The sequence below is a fragment of the Diospyros lotus genome, chromosome 7, assembly GCF_014633365.1.
Source record: "Diospyros lotus cultivar Yz01 chromosome 7, ASM1463336v1, whole genome shotgun sequence".
NCBI lineage: Eukaryota > Viridiplantae > Streptophyta > Magnoliopsida > Ericales > Ebenaceae > Diospyros > Diospyros lotus.
The window spans coordinates 36,995,063-37,010,954 of NC_068344.1; the positions used below are offsets into that span (position 1 = coordinate 36,995,063).

At 33.3% G+C, this 15,892-nt stretch overlaps 2 protein-coding genes across 6 annotated transcripts; both read right to left on the bottom strand.

The window, feature by feature from the left end:
- Window positions 1-6,977: 6,977 nt before the first annotated feature.
- Window positions 6,978-9,366, bottom strand: LOC127806797 (transcription factor MYBS3-like). The gene is made up of 3 exons (XM_052344316.1): window positions 8,791-9,366; window positions 8,335-8,534; window positions 6,978-8,244 (listed from the first exon to the last, which is right to left on the bottom strand). The coding sequence occupies exons 1-3, from the start codon at window positions 9,098-9,100 to the stop codon at window positions 8,026-8,028; spliced, it is 729 nt and encodes a 242-aa protein (XP_052200276.1). The 5' UTR covers window positions 9,101-9,366; the 3' UTR covers window positions 6,978-8,025.
- A 1,616-nt stretch (window positions 9,367-10,982) lies between these two features.
- LOC127806796 (probable acyl-[acyl-carrier-protein]--UDP-N-acetylglucosamine O-acyltransferase, mitochondrial) lies at window positions 10,983-15,452 on the bottom strand. 5 transcript variants are annotated; one of them, XM_052344313.1, is made up of 11 exons: window positions 15,266-15,449; window positions 15,075-15,172; window positions 14,676-14,800; window positions 14,487-14,595; window positions 13,457-13,549; window positions 13,243-13,359; window positions 13,090-13,173; window positions 12,583-12,687; window positions 11,979-12,065; window positions 11,775-11,906; window positions 10,983-11,575 (listed from the first exon to the last, which is right to left on the bottom strand). In XM_052344313.1, exons 1-10 carry the CDS (start codon window positions 15,366-15,368, stop codon window positions 11,787-11,789), a joined length of 1,041 nt encoding a protein of 346 aa, XP_052200273.1. In that variant the 5' UTR covers window positions 15,369-15,449; the 3' UTR covers window positions 10,983-11,575; window positions 11,775-11,786. The 5 variants fall into 5 exon arrangements, 4 of the variants coding, with proteins under 4 accessions (XP_052200273.1, XP_052200272.1, XP_052200274.1 ...); XM_052344312.1 differs by having other exon boundaries at window positions 11,775-12,065; window positions 15,266-15,450; XR_008024500.1 differs by lacking the exon at window positions 10,983-11,575 and having other exon boundaries at window positions 11,854-11,906; window positions 11,979-12,074; window positions 15,266-15,450.
- Window positions 15,453-15,892: the final 440 nt, after the last annotated feature.

The window sequence follows — 15,892 nt, forward strand, 5'->3', positions numbered from 1 at the left end:
AAATCTAGATTTCTTTAATGTAAATCTAAGATGGTTTTGATTAAAATTGATAAATTTTTTAAATTTAAATTCAAATAAAAGTTAAATTTAAATTTTCAAGAATTCCAATAATTTTAGATATTTTGTTTTATTCAGTTTGTATAAATAAGAGATTTTTATAGATAAATTAATTATTTAACTATAAGTTAGATTGCACCGAAATCAAAACAGAAAATGAATGTGACATGAAATAGAAATGAAAAAATAATATTTAAAAAAAATAAAAATAAAAAAATTTACGTGAATAAAAAAAGTATAAGTCTTTTTATAAATATAATTTAAAATATAAAAAATAATTATTTAATTAAAAAATAAATATAAATTTCATAATAAATTTAAATAATATAAATTATAATTTATTAATTGAAATAAATAATAAATTTAAAAACGTCGTCGAAACATCAGTTTCGATGCATCATAGGTTGCAAGTTAATTAATACTTTTTTCCAAATATTGAGTTTCACCGAGGAAGGAAAGAAGGGAAATGGTGGGTGGCTCAAAGGTCACTGTTTCCCAAAAGTGATTGGCCTGTCAAGTGTCTGCACCAGCTTGCTTTTCTTATTTGTTTTCACTTTTAATTTTCTTTTTCTTTTTCTTTTTCTTTTTTTTTGTGTTTTATATTTGTTTTTGTCCTCTTTCTGTCTGATTTTGACACCTAATTAATAAAGATAAATATTTAAAAATTAAAAAAAAATTATTCAAAAAAATTATTTTCTCACCACACACGTCTCTTTTTTGTCTGATTTTATTAAAGATAGTGAGATACAATGTACCTAGAGGTTAACCATAGGTCACAATTTAGGATCAAGAAGTGTTGGTCCATTGTCTATGTTCTAACAACTATTTTGCTATTTGTGAGGTCTGGGAAGAAAGGTGCATTCATAGCGTGGATAGGAATAAAAAGTTATATCTTTGCTATTAGCTATAGGTTTTGACACAGTAGTAAATGCTCAATTTTGAAGGTTTCTAGTAGGGTCCAACTAATATCAGAGTAGGTAACATGTTCGAGTATCTTTTGAGGTAATTTTGCGGAAAGTGAGGAAGGGGGAAGTTGTTGGTCCATAACTTATGCCCCAACAACTATTTCGTGGAACTATTTATTTGTGAAATCTAGAGAGAAGGTTCTACCTCCAGTGTGGATCGGGATAAAAAGTTGTGACTCTGTTAACAATTATAGCTTTTGGTATGGTGGTAAGCGCTCAATTTTAAAGATTCCTGGTAGGGTCCAACAAAAAGTTCATAGATTTGTGATTAGGTTAGTCCAATCTAATCTAAATAGTAGATGGATATTTTTTTTATCTAATTAAAGGTTAATTAAATTAATAATCACTCAACTTTAAATTTTGTTATTGTTTGGTTACTGAACTTTGAGATGTTACTTGTTAGTCACTAATATTTCAAAACTGTTATTGTTCAGTGACTAAACTTTAAAATGTTACATATTAATCACTAATATTTTAAAACTGTTTCTCATCTGTCATTCCTGAACTTAAAGTTCAGTGACTAACGAATGACGAGTAAAAAATGATTTTGAAATACTAATGACGGTAACATTTCAAAGTTGAGTGATCAAATAATAATAGAATGTAAAATTGAGTGATTATTGGTGTAATTAACCCTTTAATTAATGTGAATCTAAAAAACATATACGTATATAAATATTAGCATATACATCTATCTAAACAAAAATAATAATAATTTAACATTAAATAATATGCTATATATATTAACCATTAAATAATATTATATATAAAAAAAGAAAAATAAAATTAATTTTTGATCTAGACCGAGATTGGATCGAAAACTGAACAACCTCAACAACGAGACTCGACTGGTCTGATCCTTCAGTTCAAACCAATTTTTACTCACCCTTAAATCTATTAGTTTCTAATTTGATAGATATTAATATATTGATCATTTAGAACATATAAAAAAAGACTACATCGATATTTTTACTTCTATACTTTCAATTTTTTTTTTCATGCGGTTACTCGAACTTTTCATTATTTCAATTACACTTATATACCTACATTTTCGACTCAAATTAACCTGAGTACTTTGACTTTTTTTTTTCATGTGATGACCTAAATTTTTTATTGTTTCAATTACATAAATATATCTATATTTTTTAGTCAGTTTAATCTATATATTTTTATGTGTAAAAAAAAAATTAAATTGACTCATCTCACTTTATTTTTACATATCAAAATATAGGAATATAATTGAAACAATAAAAAATATGAGTTGCTACAAAAAAAAAAAATTGAAGTATAAGTAGTGGCGGAGCCACATGCAGCCAAGGGTGACTGCCTACCCTGGATTTTAAAAAAAATTATTATATATAATAATTTAGTAATTTTTTTTCTAAATGCCCATCTTGAATTTTTAAAAAATTCTAAATTTTGAATATATTAGTCGATGAAGACAGTGGCGGAGCCAGTAATTTTAGGGAGAGTGGGCAAAATTAAATCCTAAACTCTAAATTTTGTCTAAAATTAAATAATATAAAAATTAAAAATAACAAAATATTAAAATATATATATCAATAAATAATACAATCGACATATTTTTATATTTTAATAACGTCGCATAATAATATCATTATTAATTTTATTAAATATCTATTTTTTAATATACACAACTAAGTCATAGTTCAGTCATTAATCTCCAATTTAATTGTGCAGCCGAGTTTTGATAAATTTTATGATAGATTGTCATTCAATCATTGATCTCCAATTTAATTACGTAGTCGAATCTTGACAAACTTCGTGATAGAAAATATGTTTTCTACCATAGTTTCAAATATGTAATTGATAAATTTGTAATAAAAAATAAAAAAATTAATCCCTTTAATTAAAACATAGTTAAGGAAATAGTCAAGAGAGGTTAACATATACAAAAGAAAAGTGAGTCAAATTTTTATATATCTTATTTTTAATTTTCGACCAATACTAAAAATACATTGGCAGTCGCCACCAACTACCATGATTGATGGTTTTCGACGATTAGGGGCAATTACTCGACTTCCTTATTCCTATCGACCAACATACACAAAAAATCAATCAAATCTAATGGCCAAATTTTATAAATCTAAGTTTAAGCTTTTGGCCAAACCCAATGGACGTAAATGCACCGGGAATTGCCACCAACCATAGTGGCCAGTGATTTTGGCAATAAGAGTCAATCACCCGATATCCTTATCTTCATCGACTAATATATTCAAAAAAATTACTAAATTATTATATATAATAATTTTTTTTAAAATCCAGGGTGGGCAACTGCCCACCCTTGGCTGCATGTGGCTCCGCCACTGGATGAAGATAAGGGTGTTGGGTGATTGACTCTTATTGCCAAAAACCACTGGCCACTATGGTTGGTGGCAATTCCCAGTGCATTTACGCCCATTAGGTTTGGCCAAAAGTTTAAATTAGATTTATAAAATTTGGCCATTAAATTTGATTGATTTTTTGTGTATGTTGGTCGATAGAAATAAGGAAGTCGAGTGATTGCCTTTAATCGTCGAAAACCATCAATCATGGTAGTTGGTGGCGACTACCAGTGTTTTTTTAGTATTGGCCGAAAATTAAAAATAAGATATATAAAAATTTGACCCACTTTTCTTTTGTATATGTTAACCTCCCTTGTCTATTTCTTTAATTATGTTTTAATTAAAGGGATTAATTTTTTTATTTTTTATTATAAATTTATCAATTACATATTTGAAACTATGGTAGAAAACATATTTTCTATCACGAAGTTTGTCAAGATTCGACTACGTAATTGAATTGGAGATCAATGATTGAATGACAATCTATCATAAAATTTATCAAGACTCGGCTGCACAATTAAATTGGAGATTAATGACTGAACTACGACTTAGTTGTGTATATTAAAAAATAGATATTTAATAAAATTAATAATGATATTATTATGCGACGTTATTAAAATATAAAAATATGTCGATTGTATTATTTATTGATATATATATTTTAATATTATGTTATTTTTAATTTTTATATTATTTAATTTTAGACAAAATTTAGAGTTTAGGATTTAATTTTGCCCACCCTGCCTAAAATTACTAGCTCCGCCACTGAGTATAAGTGTTAAACTGATTCAAAAATATAGATCTAATATTATAATTGAAGTAAAGAAAAATTCAAATAAGAACACAAAAAAAATATAAAAATATAGAGACAAGAATATAAATTTCACCTATAAAAAACCTCTATTACTAGTCATCATTTGAGACAAACCCCATAAATTCTAAGTCGGTCAATTGTGTAAGCAACCACAAGAAGCCAAACTGGAAGTTGAAATTAAGCAATAGAGTTGGCCACAATGTGGTCCAAAACTGTGCAATGACCAAGATATATGTAGATATATATATATATATAGTTGTTGTTTTATGGGTTAGGGACAGGTCCCATTGCCCTTCCTCATCATTCCTTATGGCAGCAGCTAGAAACTTCACCAAATGTGTGTCAATTTCTAAGTCACATATTTGCTAATTAATGCAACTCATTGTCATTGTGGTCCTGATGGTCCAATCCGCAAATGGACAACAATGAATTTTCATATATATATATATATGTGTGTATTTATATAGTTTTAATTATATATAAAAAAAAAAGACTTGTCCTTTACTTGTTTGTAATTATGTGTCAAACTTTTAATTCTTATAATGTTAGGACTAGATTTTTAATTTGTTTCAAATTGTACCATCAATTGTAAATTCTAGTTGATTCTCAACTATGATTCCTGTAATTCTTAATAGTTAATTTTGACAATTCCCTGTGTATTGATCTAGGCAGCGAAGTAAGGCCAGGCGAAAGTTCGAGGATCTTGGAAGAAAGCACTTATCATCTCAAATTTGTTGATGTTGTGATTTTGACAATGTCTAGTTGTGACTACAAAGAGTCTCGACTCGAAATTGAAGGTGAAGAATAGAGTTGGTTGACCGCGACTATTGATAGGCGATTCCTCAAAGTAATTCTGATTCAACTTTACATAACTGCTCTTATTTTGTGACCTTCAATTTTGAAGTGGAACAAGTTAACTGGATCGTCCAAGCCCAATCTTGGCCCTCTCTCTAGGCTCAATCTCGATCCTCCCTCTAGGCTCAATCCTGACCCAATGTTGGCCCTGTGTCAGCCTGCCGTGCATTAGTGGGGTATCTGCGCGTTGTTGCCTTAGATCCCACCCTCACTAATAGTGGATCACATTCACATTAATAAGGGTTTTGTCGCCATCATGCTACCCCCAGAGAATCTCCATCGGCGTCAAATAGTCAGTCTCATCACTTACAAATGCACGACGCATACATGCAGGAGGACGTCTCCTCCTCCTATATCAGCCAACTCTTTTCAGAGCCAATATATGTTATGCCTTTTGACTTACTAATACACTACTCCTTTCCTTACTCTTACTCATTCAAGCGTTAAAGTGCTTACAAGTGCCAAGCCCACGCCTTGCTGTTGTGACCCTAGCTCCGATCGTTTCCTTTTGGTCAAGAAGGAACATCAACTATTCTCGACTAATGGCAATACATATTTAATACAAATTGATAATGTTGTGTCATAAATAAAAACTTATTTAAAAAATAAAAAAACTCAAAATTCTAAAATAATTTTTTGGGCTAAAAGATGTAAATTTTTCTATACGTGAGAGGGGGGCATGTAACGTGCAAACTATATAACTCTGACATCCGAAAATTTTTCTAACAAGATAAACGTCATCTATAAGAGATAGATGCTATCCTAAATAATCTTAACAGGATTAGGAATAGTTAAGATATACATTATCTGTAAGAATATTAATACTAGACTATTTCGGATTACTCAATGCCCCTCTGTAAATAAGTAAACACTCATTTTAGAATATGTACGTTTCTAATATTGGTTTCAATACCGCATTCATTATTTTTAGTATCTTACTTAAGTATCAAAATATTTGCGCGAAAATCTCTCTACGTCTTTTGATTGTTTTCTTTCTTGCAAGATCAGGCGGCCAGACAATGACATTTCCAGTCAAATAAATTTATTGTTATATTTCAACAAGAACAGATAATTTAGAAGAAATCTATTTTTAGAAACAACAAAAACATGTTTATAAACTTTATATAGAAATCTTATTATATAATTAATTTTATTTTCTTTTATTAGGTATAATATAATGATTTTTCATTTGGTGTTTTGATATTCAAAGTTGCAAGACCCACCAAAATCCAGCCTTATCTGAATAAACTCAGCTTTGAACCATCAATTTTAGGGAAAGTGTGTGATGTACATTGATTGCCTTGAAATATAAAACAATAATGGTCCCCAGTGATGATCATGATGCAATAAAAGGCATCAGATTTAATCAAATGATTGTGAAAAAAAAGATAGGGATTATGATGTTGGGAGGATTATATATCTGGCGATGTATTATTTTTGATATAATCTTTTTGATATAATCGTTAACAATTATGTTAATATTTGAAAATGAGTTAAATGAATAATATTAAATTTTTAGATATCAAATATATTTATCTTTTATATAGGTTGAGTATTCAATGATCAAGAAAAATTCTCAAAGATATTCAAAATAAGGATCTTTTAACTGGCCAACAAAAAATTTGATGACAAGACATGTGTTACTTTCTATTTACGAAGACATGCGTAAGTTTTGGGATTACGCCCCCTTGCGGGTGCCCTGCCACCTAATTCTTTCAGAGACGAGAAGTAAACTCGAGTATAATCCATCAACGACTGTGTTGAGAGACAATTCGAATTTAGGAATCAAGTTAACTCACCTCCTCCAACTCACCGTTGAGGCAATCCCATGGGGTGGGGTAAGAGATGTGTAAGTCTTTGTTATATCTTTAGGCATCCAACACTAAAGATCAAACCAATCTCATATAAACCAAGAAATCAATTGGAGAAAAACTGACAAAAAACATTCACGCATAGGAGACAAGAATAACGTGTTCAGATTCCGTTAAAGAAATCCTACATCACCGCAGGGGGGGTTCCCCTATTCAATGCACTAGAACAGACAAGAAAATATAGATTACAAGAACCTCACAGTAACTCTCAAGAATTCCCAATGTACAAGCTCAATTCGAGCACTCCCAGCTTTCTTAAATTCTCTCAATATCAGCGATACACACTAGAGAAGGAGAATACAATAGTTTCTTCGTAGTCTTTTCTCTCATACGCTCGGTTCTATTTATAAAAGAACTCTAGGATTCGTTAGTTACAAGAAGTTAGCTATGGCTAGAAGCTAGCTGTTGCAGCTGCAGTCTCCAACGACCAATTCGGATCCAACGGTCATAACCGACTCAATTTTGAGTCACACAATTAACAGTCTTGGCTAATAAGAAATTGTGGCACATGTTGATAGACTCTCCTAAATAGTGATATTGATGATAGATTTATAGATAAACATAATTTCAACAGACCCCTTATCAATATATATAGATACATATGTGTGCTCATTGATCTAATTGGAACGTTGTACAAAAACATAGACTCATTAGGATTGGCACATTTTTTTTTTAAGATAATTATTATAGCATTAGCACAGGCCATATCGAAGGAGTATAAACATGTGGCAATTATCTATTACGGTTTTTGGGTACGGAAGGAGTATGAATTTAGCAACTTACCCAACTCTATCTAAAGGTGTCTCCAAGTCAAGCACAGGCCATAAGTTTCTTTGAGAGACTGCGATCAAGGACACCATAAAGACTGTTTTCACAACTCAAACTTATGACAGTTGCGACATTACCCAAAATTAGATCAGATCGCACATTCAAAGGATTCATCGAACCTAAGTTTTGTACATTAGATAATTAATTAATTAGCAAAATTGTACATTCTCATTAACTTAAAAGAAGCACATAGATATAAATATATATGTGTATGTATATATATATATATATATGGACTGATTAACTATAGCATAGGTAGATAGAGTGATGTGAAATTAAGGACAAAATCATCAGATGACTCTGATAGCTCCCATCAGGAGAGGGCGCCTGTGCCTTGGAGCTGCCAGTGTGAGCTCTAGATCAGGAAGATTATTAACCACTGCAGCAGCATCTGAAGCAATGTTGCTGCTGCTGCTGGTAGGTCCTGCCATGGCTGAAGCAGCAGATGATGAAGATCTCTGCACCTCTGATGACGAATTGATTGGTCTAAGTTGCCATCTGGGCTTGTCCTGGAATTAATTGCCATGGCTTCCATGGTGTGAGCTTTCATTCATTCATTCGTACATACGTTACATACAGACGTGAAAGTGTGTGTGTACCATGTCAAAGAGGCTTAAGCGGCGCTTCTTATTGGAGGGGCTAATTGCCTGCCGGAGAAAGTACTTCTGAGCATGGCTGGCCACTTGGGTTGCAGTTCTTGTGGTCACAAAAAGCCTTGAGATTCCCCTCCAGTCGCCCTTCCCCAGTTTTTCGAGCCCGGCCAGGAACAGCCGGTGCTCCTCCTCCGTCCACGGCACTCCTGGACAAATAGTTTTAGAGACAGATATATGGTTTTGTAAGGCGCACGAAACAATCGATTGTTCAAATGGAAGAATATGAGGGGAAACTAGAGATCATACATCTCTTGGGTTTTGGTTGCTCAATGGATCAAAAAGATGTGATGAAACAGCATCTCTTGAGTTTAGGGTTATGAACGAAGAAACCCTAAACACAAAATGGATTGGGAAAAGGAAAAAAAAAAAAAAGATGAGAAAGAGATAGATAGATATACATACCCTTCTTCCTTTCCGGCGGAGGAGCAGCAGTCAAGGGGCCATAGGAGAGAGAACCGGCAACAGAAGTCTTATCAGAATTTTCACAGGAGGAAGCTTTTGATGAAGCGGCTGCCGGAGAAGAATACAAACTCTGTATGCTGAAACTCCTCTCCATAGCAATGTTGGAAGATGATGATGATGATGAAGAAGAAGAAGATATCTCGAGTTGCACTCCAAATAGCCATACTCCTCCGGCCACATTGCCTCTGTAAAGGCTGCAGGTCCTTGCATTATGCCCCGTTCTTCCACAGTTTGAACACTTTCTACCCATTTTCACACACACGGAGAGAGAGAGAGAGAGAGAGAGAGAGAGAGAGAGAGAGAGAGAGAGAGATGAACAATAACAGCCAAGTTCAGAGAAAGGAGTTTCTTTCTGAAGATGGATGAACACCAGGAGAAGATGATTGGGTACACAATCGCTTTGGTTGGATATTTCTCCAACTTGATGAGTTTCTTTAAGTAAAGATAACAATGGAGGCTCTCTCTCTCTCTCTCTCCCCCAGGCTCAAACAAATTGATTTATAGCTTACCGGAAGCAGATGTAATATTTTGAGATAATTCTATATATATATATATATATAAATAGAATTTTTGTGTACGATGACATGGCATCATGCACTTTAACCCATCTTTAATACGATATTAGGAATATATATATATTTATATATATAAACATGTCTATTGTAGTTATTATATGTTTGTATAGTAGCCATTTGACTAATGGGCCACAGGGTTCATAAATACAATTTTTATGTGTAAATAAAACTAAAGATTGTGTCTTTCTTTCTTTTGTATGTGCCCATAAACAAATATTATTACAATGACTTAAAAATATTAAAATTTGTGTATACATGTACAAATATCTTGACATCTGTAATTTTTAATTCGCCGTACAAATTGTTTCTTTTTACTTAAAAAATGTGCCCTTTTGTCAGCTTCTTAAAGTTGTCTCTTTCTCTCTGTGAATGTGTACATGGGAAGGGAATTATTTAATTAATTAATGGGTAGGGAATTATTTAATTAATTAATGGGTATTGCAAGGTAGGTAGGTGGGTACAGGTGAGTTAAGAAGAAGAAAATGATCAAAGGTATCAAAGACTTTGACAGTTGATTTTGATCAACCAAACAGCCCTTAACTTCATGGCAATAATTCAACATGTGACAAGAGAAACATGGACTTGAACTTGCAATTAATGCTTAAATTTCCTTGTTAGTTCTGCCCAAATCCTAGGAAGTTAACTTCTCTACAATAGGTCAAGCATTTGTATTCAAAGTAATGTCAAACATCTTTGTCAGTAAGAATTCAAAGTTTGTTTTCAATGGTTGCTTTTGAATAAGTGGTCATGATGTTACAAATGATTATAAAAATAGTTAAGTCACGTATCTAAAACTAATCCGGAGTCAAGATTATGACGAAATAGGAGTAGAATTTGTTGTTAGGTTAAATATATTACTTGTGGCTAACAATATATTCAAAATATTAAATAATTTTAAATTGAAACAGAAGACAGCTAGTGCATCTTTTTTATTTGTATGCTAAACCAAAAAAAGTTAACTTGAGATTAGACCAATCTTAGTAGAGTCATGCACACTTAAGGAACCTGGACAAGTTTTCGTGGTAGTGGCGCTTCACCTCTTAAGACCCCACGTATATGCATCGAGACAAAGTGATTTAGAGAACTGAGACTTGAGGGACATAAATACGTAACTTTTAACTCAACAATGCATCGTCCAACCAAATTCATACATTAACATCATGCTTGATGTACAAAGCTCCCCATATTTAAATTCATTGATGTGGATTAGGATTAAAAAAAAGTTACTGGATATGTACCCCCACCATTTGTTAACAAGTTAGATAATGGTATATTATTGCTTGGCCAACTTGCTATGAGAAACCATGCCATATAAGACCAAGAAACCGAGAAAAAGGAAAAAGTGAACCATGCTATATAAGAACAAGACTGTGTGTCCCATCTTTTGTACTAGTGTCCAAGATAAGGTTCACTTTTCATGCCATTGAGGATAATACCATCGAGGAAGGTAGGCAAGGCACCACTAGCTTTACAAATGGAGCTTCCCTTCAAGGGAAAATGACTTCTAACTGACCAAATCATTCTAAGATAGCCACTTCCACGATAGAATTAAAGATGTGCAAGCAAAGAAATAGAATCTCAAAACTTCAAAATCAAAGTTTCAAACATTTCATCATTTAAAGGTAGTTATGAACATTATAAACAATCAGGCTAAAAGTCGCGACATACTTATCGATGCTAAGGCTCATGGAGTCGGGTGCTTGCCAGTCTCTGGATGAGTTTCTGGGTAAAGGTGGATCAAAATGGCCTTCTTGATAGGTGCTTGTCAGTCTCCCAACGTCTTCGGTTTTGAACAAGTGATCAATCATTTGCTGCAATCAACAACCAACATGTACATTATCCAACTAGTCCTTAAATCCTAATCTGAAACCAATACAAAGCAGTTGGAGGTCTCAATCCTGTGTAAAAACACGTTGTGTTAATCAGTTTTCCTTTCGAGACCTTGATCCAATTCACTCAGTTTCTTGTTCATCTCCAACTTTATAACACTTCTTTCCATAACTGCAACAAATTTTAACCTTCACAACAGACTAGCAAGAGCTTCGTGGTTGCTTTCATGCGCAGCTCTGTGACTGGCTCAAGAAACTTAGGAACTGTTCAATAGAATTCAAAGAGGAAGTAGGTCGAAAGCACCAATATAAACAGAAACACTGCAATGGAATCAAAGAAATGCACATATTAACTTAATTTCGTACAGACAATAAATTAAGAATTGAAAAGACATACGAGACATCAACTTCTCCTTATAATCAAATGTGACGTGGTCCATAAGCTTAAGGGAATCAACATATATTTTCAGTACACAAGTATAGAAACTTCAAATTGTAAACTACAAATGCTAGGACTTACTACTGCACATGTTCAAGAATCACTCCAAGATCGGAACTTGCAAATTCCACGACGATCCTCCGCAAAAGAATTGCGAATAGACACTACCATTTGTAGCACAGCAGGAACACAAGCCAATTCTTCGTGCAGCTCCTTCAAAGTTGAAATATCAATTAGCGTACATATTGGGTTGAAAGTGCAACAGAAGAGACAGTCATGGAATACCAATTCAGCAAGACGTTTCTCGATGCCCCCACCACTTGCATCAGTAGGCATGAATATCTTCCTGTAAGCTGTTCTGAGGCTCCTGATCTATACACTCTAAAAAAATACAGAATTAGAACAAAGAAAGTATTCAATGAAGTTAGGCTGAAACACCACAAAATAATTCTTTCCTTTTTTTTTTCTTTCTCAACCCCTCCTCCTCCCCCTCTCCTTCTAAGTACTCAAATGCCGTAAATTCTTAATCCAACATCCTCACTGAGGCGGGACTAGGATGAAAAGTTCAAAAAAGAATCTTAATATATCCTCTTTAAGTATCATTGAAGAGGTAAGAATATAATGAAGATCTCAATTACAAACAAAGTCCTCAAACATATATAAGCTCTGCAGATACGTAAACTGCAACATTGAGGGGAGAAAATGTACTAATCACCAGTTTTACAGGAAAAAACCAAAATTTGAAATTATTGCAGCATGTAAAGTGTTTTGACCTATAGGTCAGTAAACAGCAGCACGTAAATTGTCCATCTTTTCTTACAGAATAGGGAACAGTTCAAAATGCCAGAAAATACAGCTATCAAGAAGCAATTTAACTGAAAGCCACAACCTCAGTATCTGAGAATCCACGTCGTCGAAGACCTTCCAAATTCAAACCACGAAGTTCAGCTCTCTCTCCAGACACCATCATGTATCTTGGGACATCTTGCGAAACCTTCAAAAAGATATTGCAAAGGTATCAGGTACATTCTACACAGGAGAGGTTAAGTCTTTCTATTGTCTTAATTAATCTTGCATTTAGGACATTTTTTTAATTCCTTCAGCATAAGCAAAAGAATATGAATTGATGAAGTATATAGTCATGCCCAACAAAAAACATCCTGAAGCTATGAACGCTCAATACTAAGTTTCCCATGTCTTGTTAGATGGGGTATGCAGCAAGGAAAATCTCAGTTCTGCATTTTTGCAGGACCACATACACCAACATGCATCAAGTTGAATTCATTTCCAAGCAATGGGATTGGATTATAATTGACTTTGCTTTACGCTACATGTGTCTTACATATACACTATTCATATAACAAGAACTGTTATAAAGAAAAGAAAAGAACTTTACCACTGAACCACCACCAATGAAAGAAAAGGAACTGATACGGCAAAATTGATGAACAACAATGGCCCCTGCAGTATGAGCATAGTCCTGCAAGTGCAATACTTAGTCAGGTTTTAATAAGATATTGCAAAGTATGAGAAATCAATAAGGACTTGCCTCCACAACCACATGGCCTGCTAGAAGACTATTATTTGCAAATATGTTATTGTTACCAACTTTGCAGTCATGGGCAATATGACATGACCCCATTATCAGATTGTTATTACCAATGACCTGATCACAAATGGACATTAGATTGTTATAGAAAAAATGGTAGCCTGGGACCATTCACAGATTTGAAAAGGAAGAAACACTCGTCATACTCCCTTACTGTTTTATCATTTGGCTTTGAAGATAGATGGACAGAAGTATGTTCCCTGATATCATTATTGTCACCAATCTCTAAAAAGGATTCATCTCCTGCCTAACATCATGGATAAAATAGGATATATCAATTTAAAACAGCCACATTAGATTAGAAACTAGTAAAACCAAATGAAGGCTAGCATAAGTGTAGACTATACAAATCAATTCCTGGATAATAGTCACGATACAGACTACCAATGATGACAAAGAAGAAAAGAATGATGCTGGGCTCTCAGTAATATTGATGAGAATAATAAATGCAGAATATTTGCACTGTGCAACATACCAATTATTCTTCCAAATGAGAGTGTTTGGGGATGTTCCAGTTTTTCATAGGATGCAGATCAGAAGTACTTTCAAGGGGAGAAGAAGAGAAAGAAGAAACAACCAACGGACACTTATGATACAAGCTAGCTTGCTCTTGCAACTCAATTGGAATAATAATCGGGTTACACAAAAATAGAGATACCTCCATGAAGACACACAATGTTCATCCTACTTGTTTCACAGCCCCATAAAGAAACACATGCTCGTGTTGAGTATAAGTTATGTGTCTTAGTCCAAGGACACCGGGTTAGAACTAATTTCATATGTCTTGAAGCTCTCATAAGCATTGCCTATGATTGATATGGATGTATGCATGAAGAGCACAGTTACTAAATTATATTTGCTCAAGGAGACAAGTTTTATATGATTGAGGAAATGCGTGGTTTCTCCTAGTAGATAATTGCCCTTCACTCAGCTTCAACCAACATATTGGGCATCATTGAAACAAACTAGCCATTCAGGTCTAATTTCCTTAAAAAACTAATGACCATTGACATGAAAAGGTGCAACTGAAAAAATTGATCTGTCACGGCATATCAATATATATATACATACATATATATGTCAAGCTCTTTAAAACAACAGCTACAAGTTTATCATGATCATATCATTCATTAATAATAATTAAAAAAATACACGACCAACACTAAATGAAAGTAGAAACTAACCCTGTATTTCATGTCTTGACATTTTATACCAACTACAGAATGATGCCCTATGAAATTGTTGCGTCCAATGACAGTGCGCCCAGGAATATCATCTCCAACCACAGCTCCACTGCTCAAGAATACGATCATGTCAAAGGGGAAAACTGTCACACATTGTCCAGACAACAGCAAAACAGGATGTGATCTCACGTCATCAAAACACACTGGTCCCCAATTTCAGTATTTCCAAAAATGTGACTTCCAGGATATAGCTGACAAGCATTACCCAACTTCACAGATGATCCAACCGTACAAAACGGTCCAATTGAAACGCCCTACACACCAGTAAGGCGCAGTTACAATTCTCCAAAACCCAGTCAAGAAATTGAAATACCAAATCCAACATTCTTTTATTCCTTCTTTTTTCTTTTTTAAAATAGAATTCCACAATATGTAACCAAAAGATCAGTTTAATCAAACAGGTGCAATTCTTATTTTGGTTAATTATAGTCTTAGCAAAACGAACACAGCGCTAAGTTTCGAATCCAGAAAACATAAACCACACTAACCGAGGAAAGAACAAGATACCGCAATCAACTCAGCCATTACCTGACCTAAAACGGCATCCGGATGAACAACCGCAGTGGGGTGAATAAAACTAGGTCTTTGTCCAAGCGTGGCATTTTCTTTGCTCTCCCCCGAAACATCTGTATAAACGAACATTCAAATTCACAGCCAACTGGCCAAGTGCAAGAATTATACAAAAATTATACACACATATATATGAGGAGAGATGTTACCAAGAAGTGAAGAAGTGGAGAAGCGTCGGAGAGAGAGAGCGCTGAAAGCAGAAGACAACAACTGCCTCCGAACGCGGAGAAGCGAAGACGCCGGCGACGACATCGGAATACTTGGGGGTATGGCTCCTCCTTTGACGCTATGTAGAATCCTGGAAATCGATCTGAACCGTTGATTGCGTGATCGATGCTGCTTTTGCATATTTTGCATTTTTGTAACTATGGAACGCATATTCATATAAAACAAAAATTGTGGATCACATTAATAAATATTTTTTTCCTAAATATATATAATCTATATATATATCTATATTCTATATATATATATAAAAGTAGGATAGTTTGAAAAAATAATTTCCCCCCAAAACTTGCATTAATAATTTGTATTTAGTACTTATTGTATTAATAATTTATGTTTAATAATTTACATTAATAATTTAAAATTTTCAATTGTTTTGAAATAATAAGTACTAATTACTGTAAAATTAATAATAAATTTTAACTACATGAATTTTTCAATACTAATCATGGATTTTTTAATATATTATTATATTAATATTAAATATTTAATTAATCCATCAATCAATAAAAAAATATTATTTATGAGAAATATGAATAGACACTTAAAGT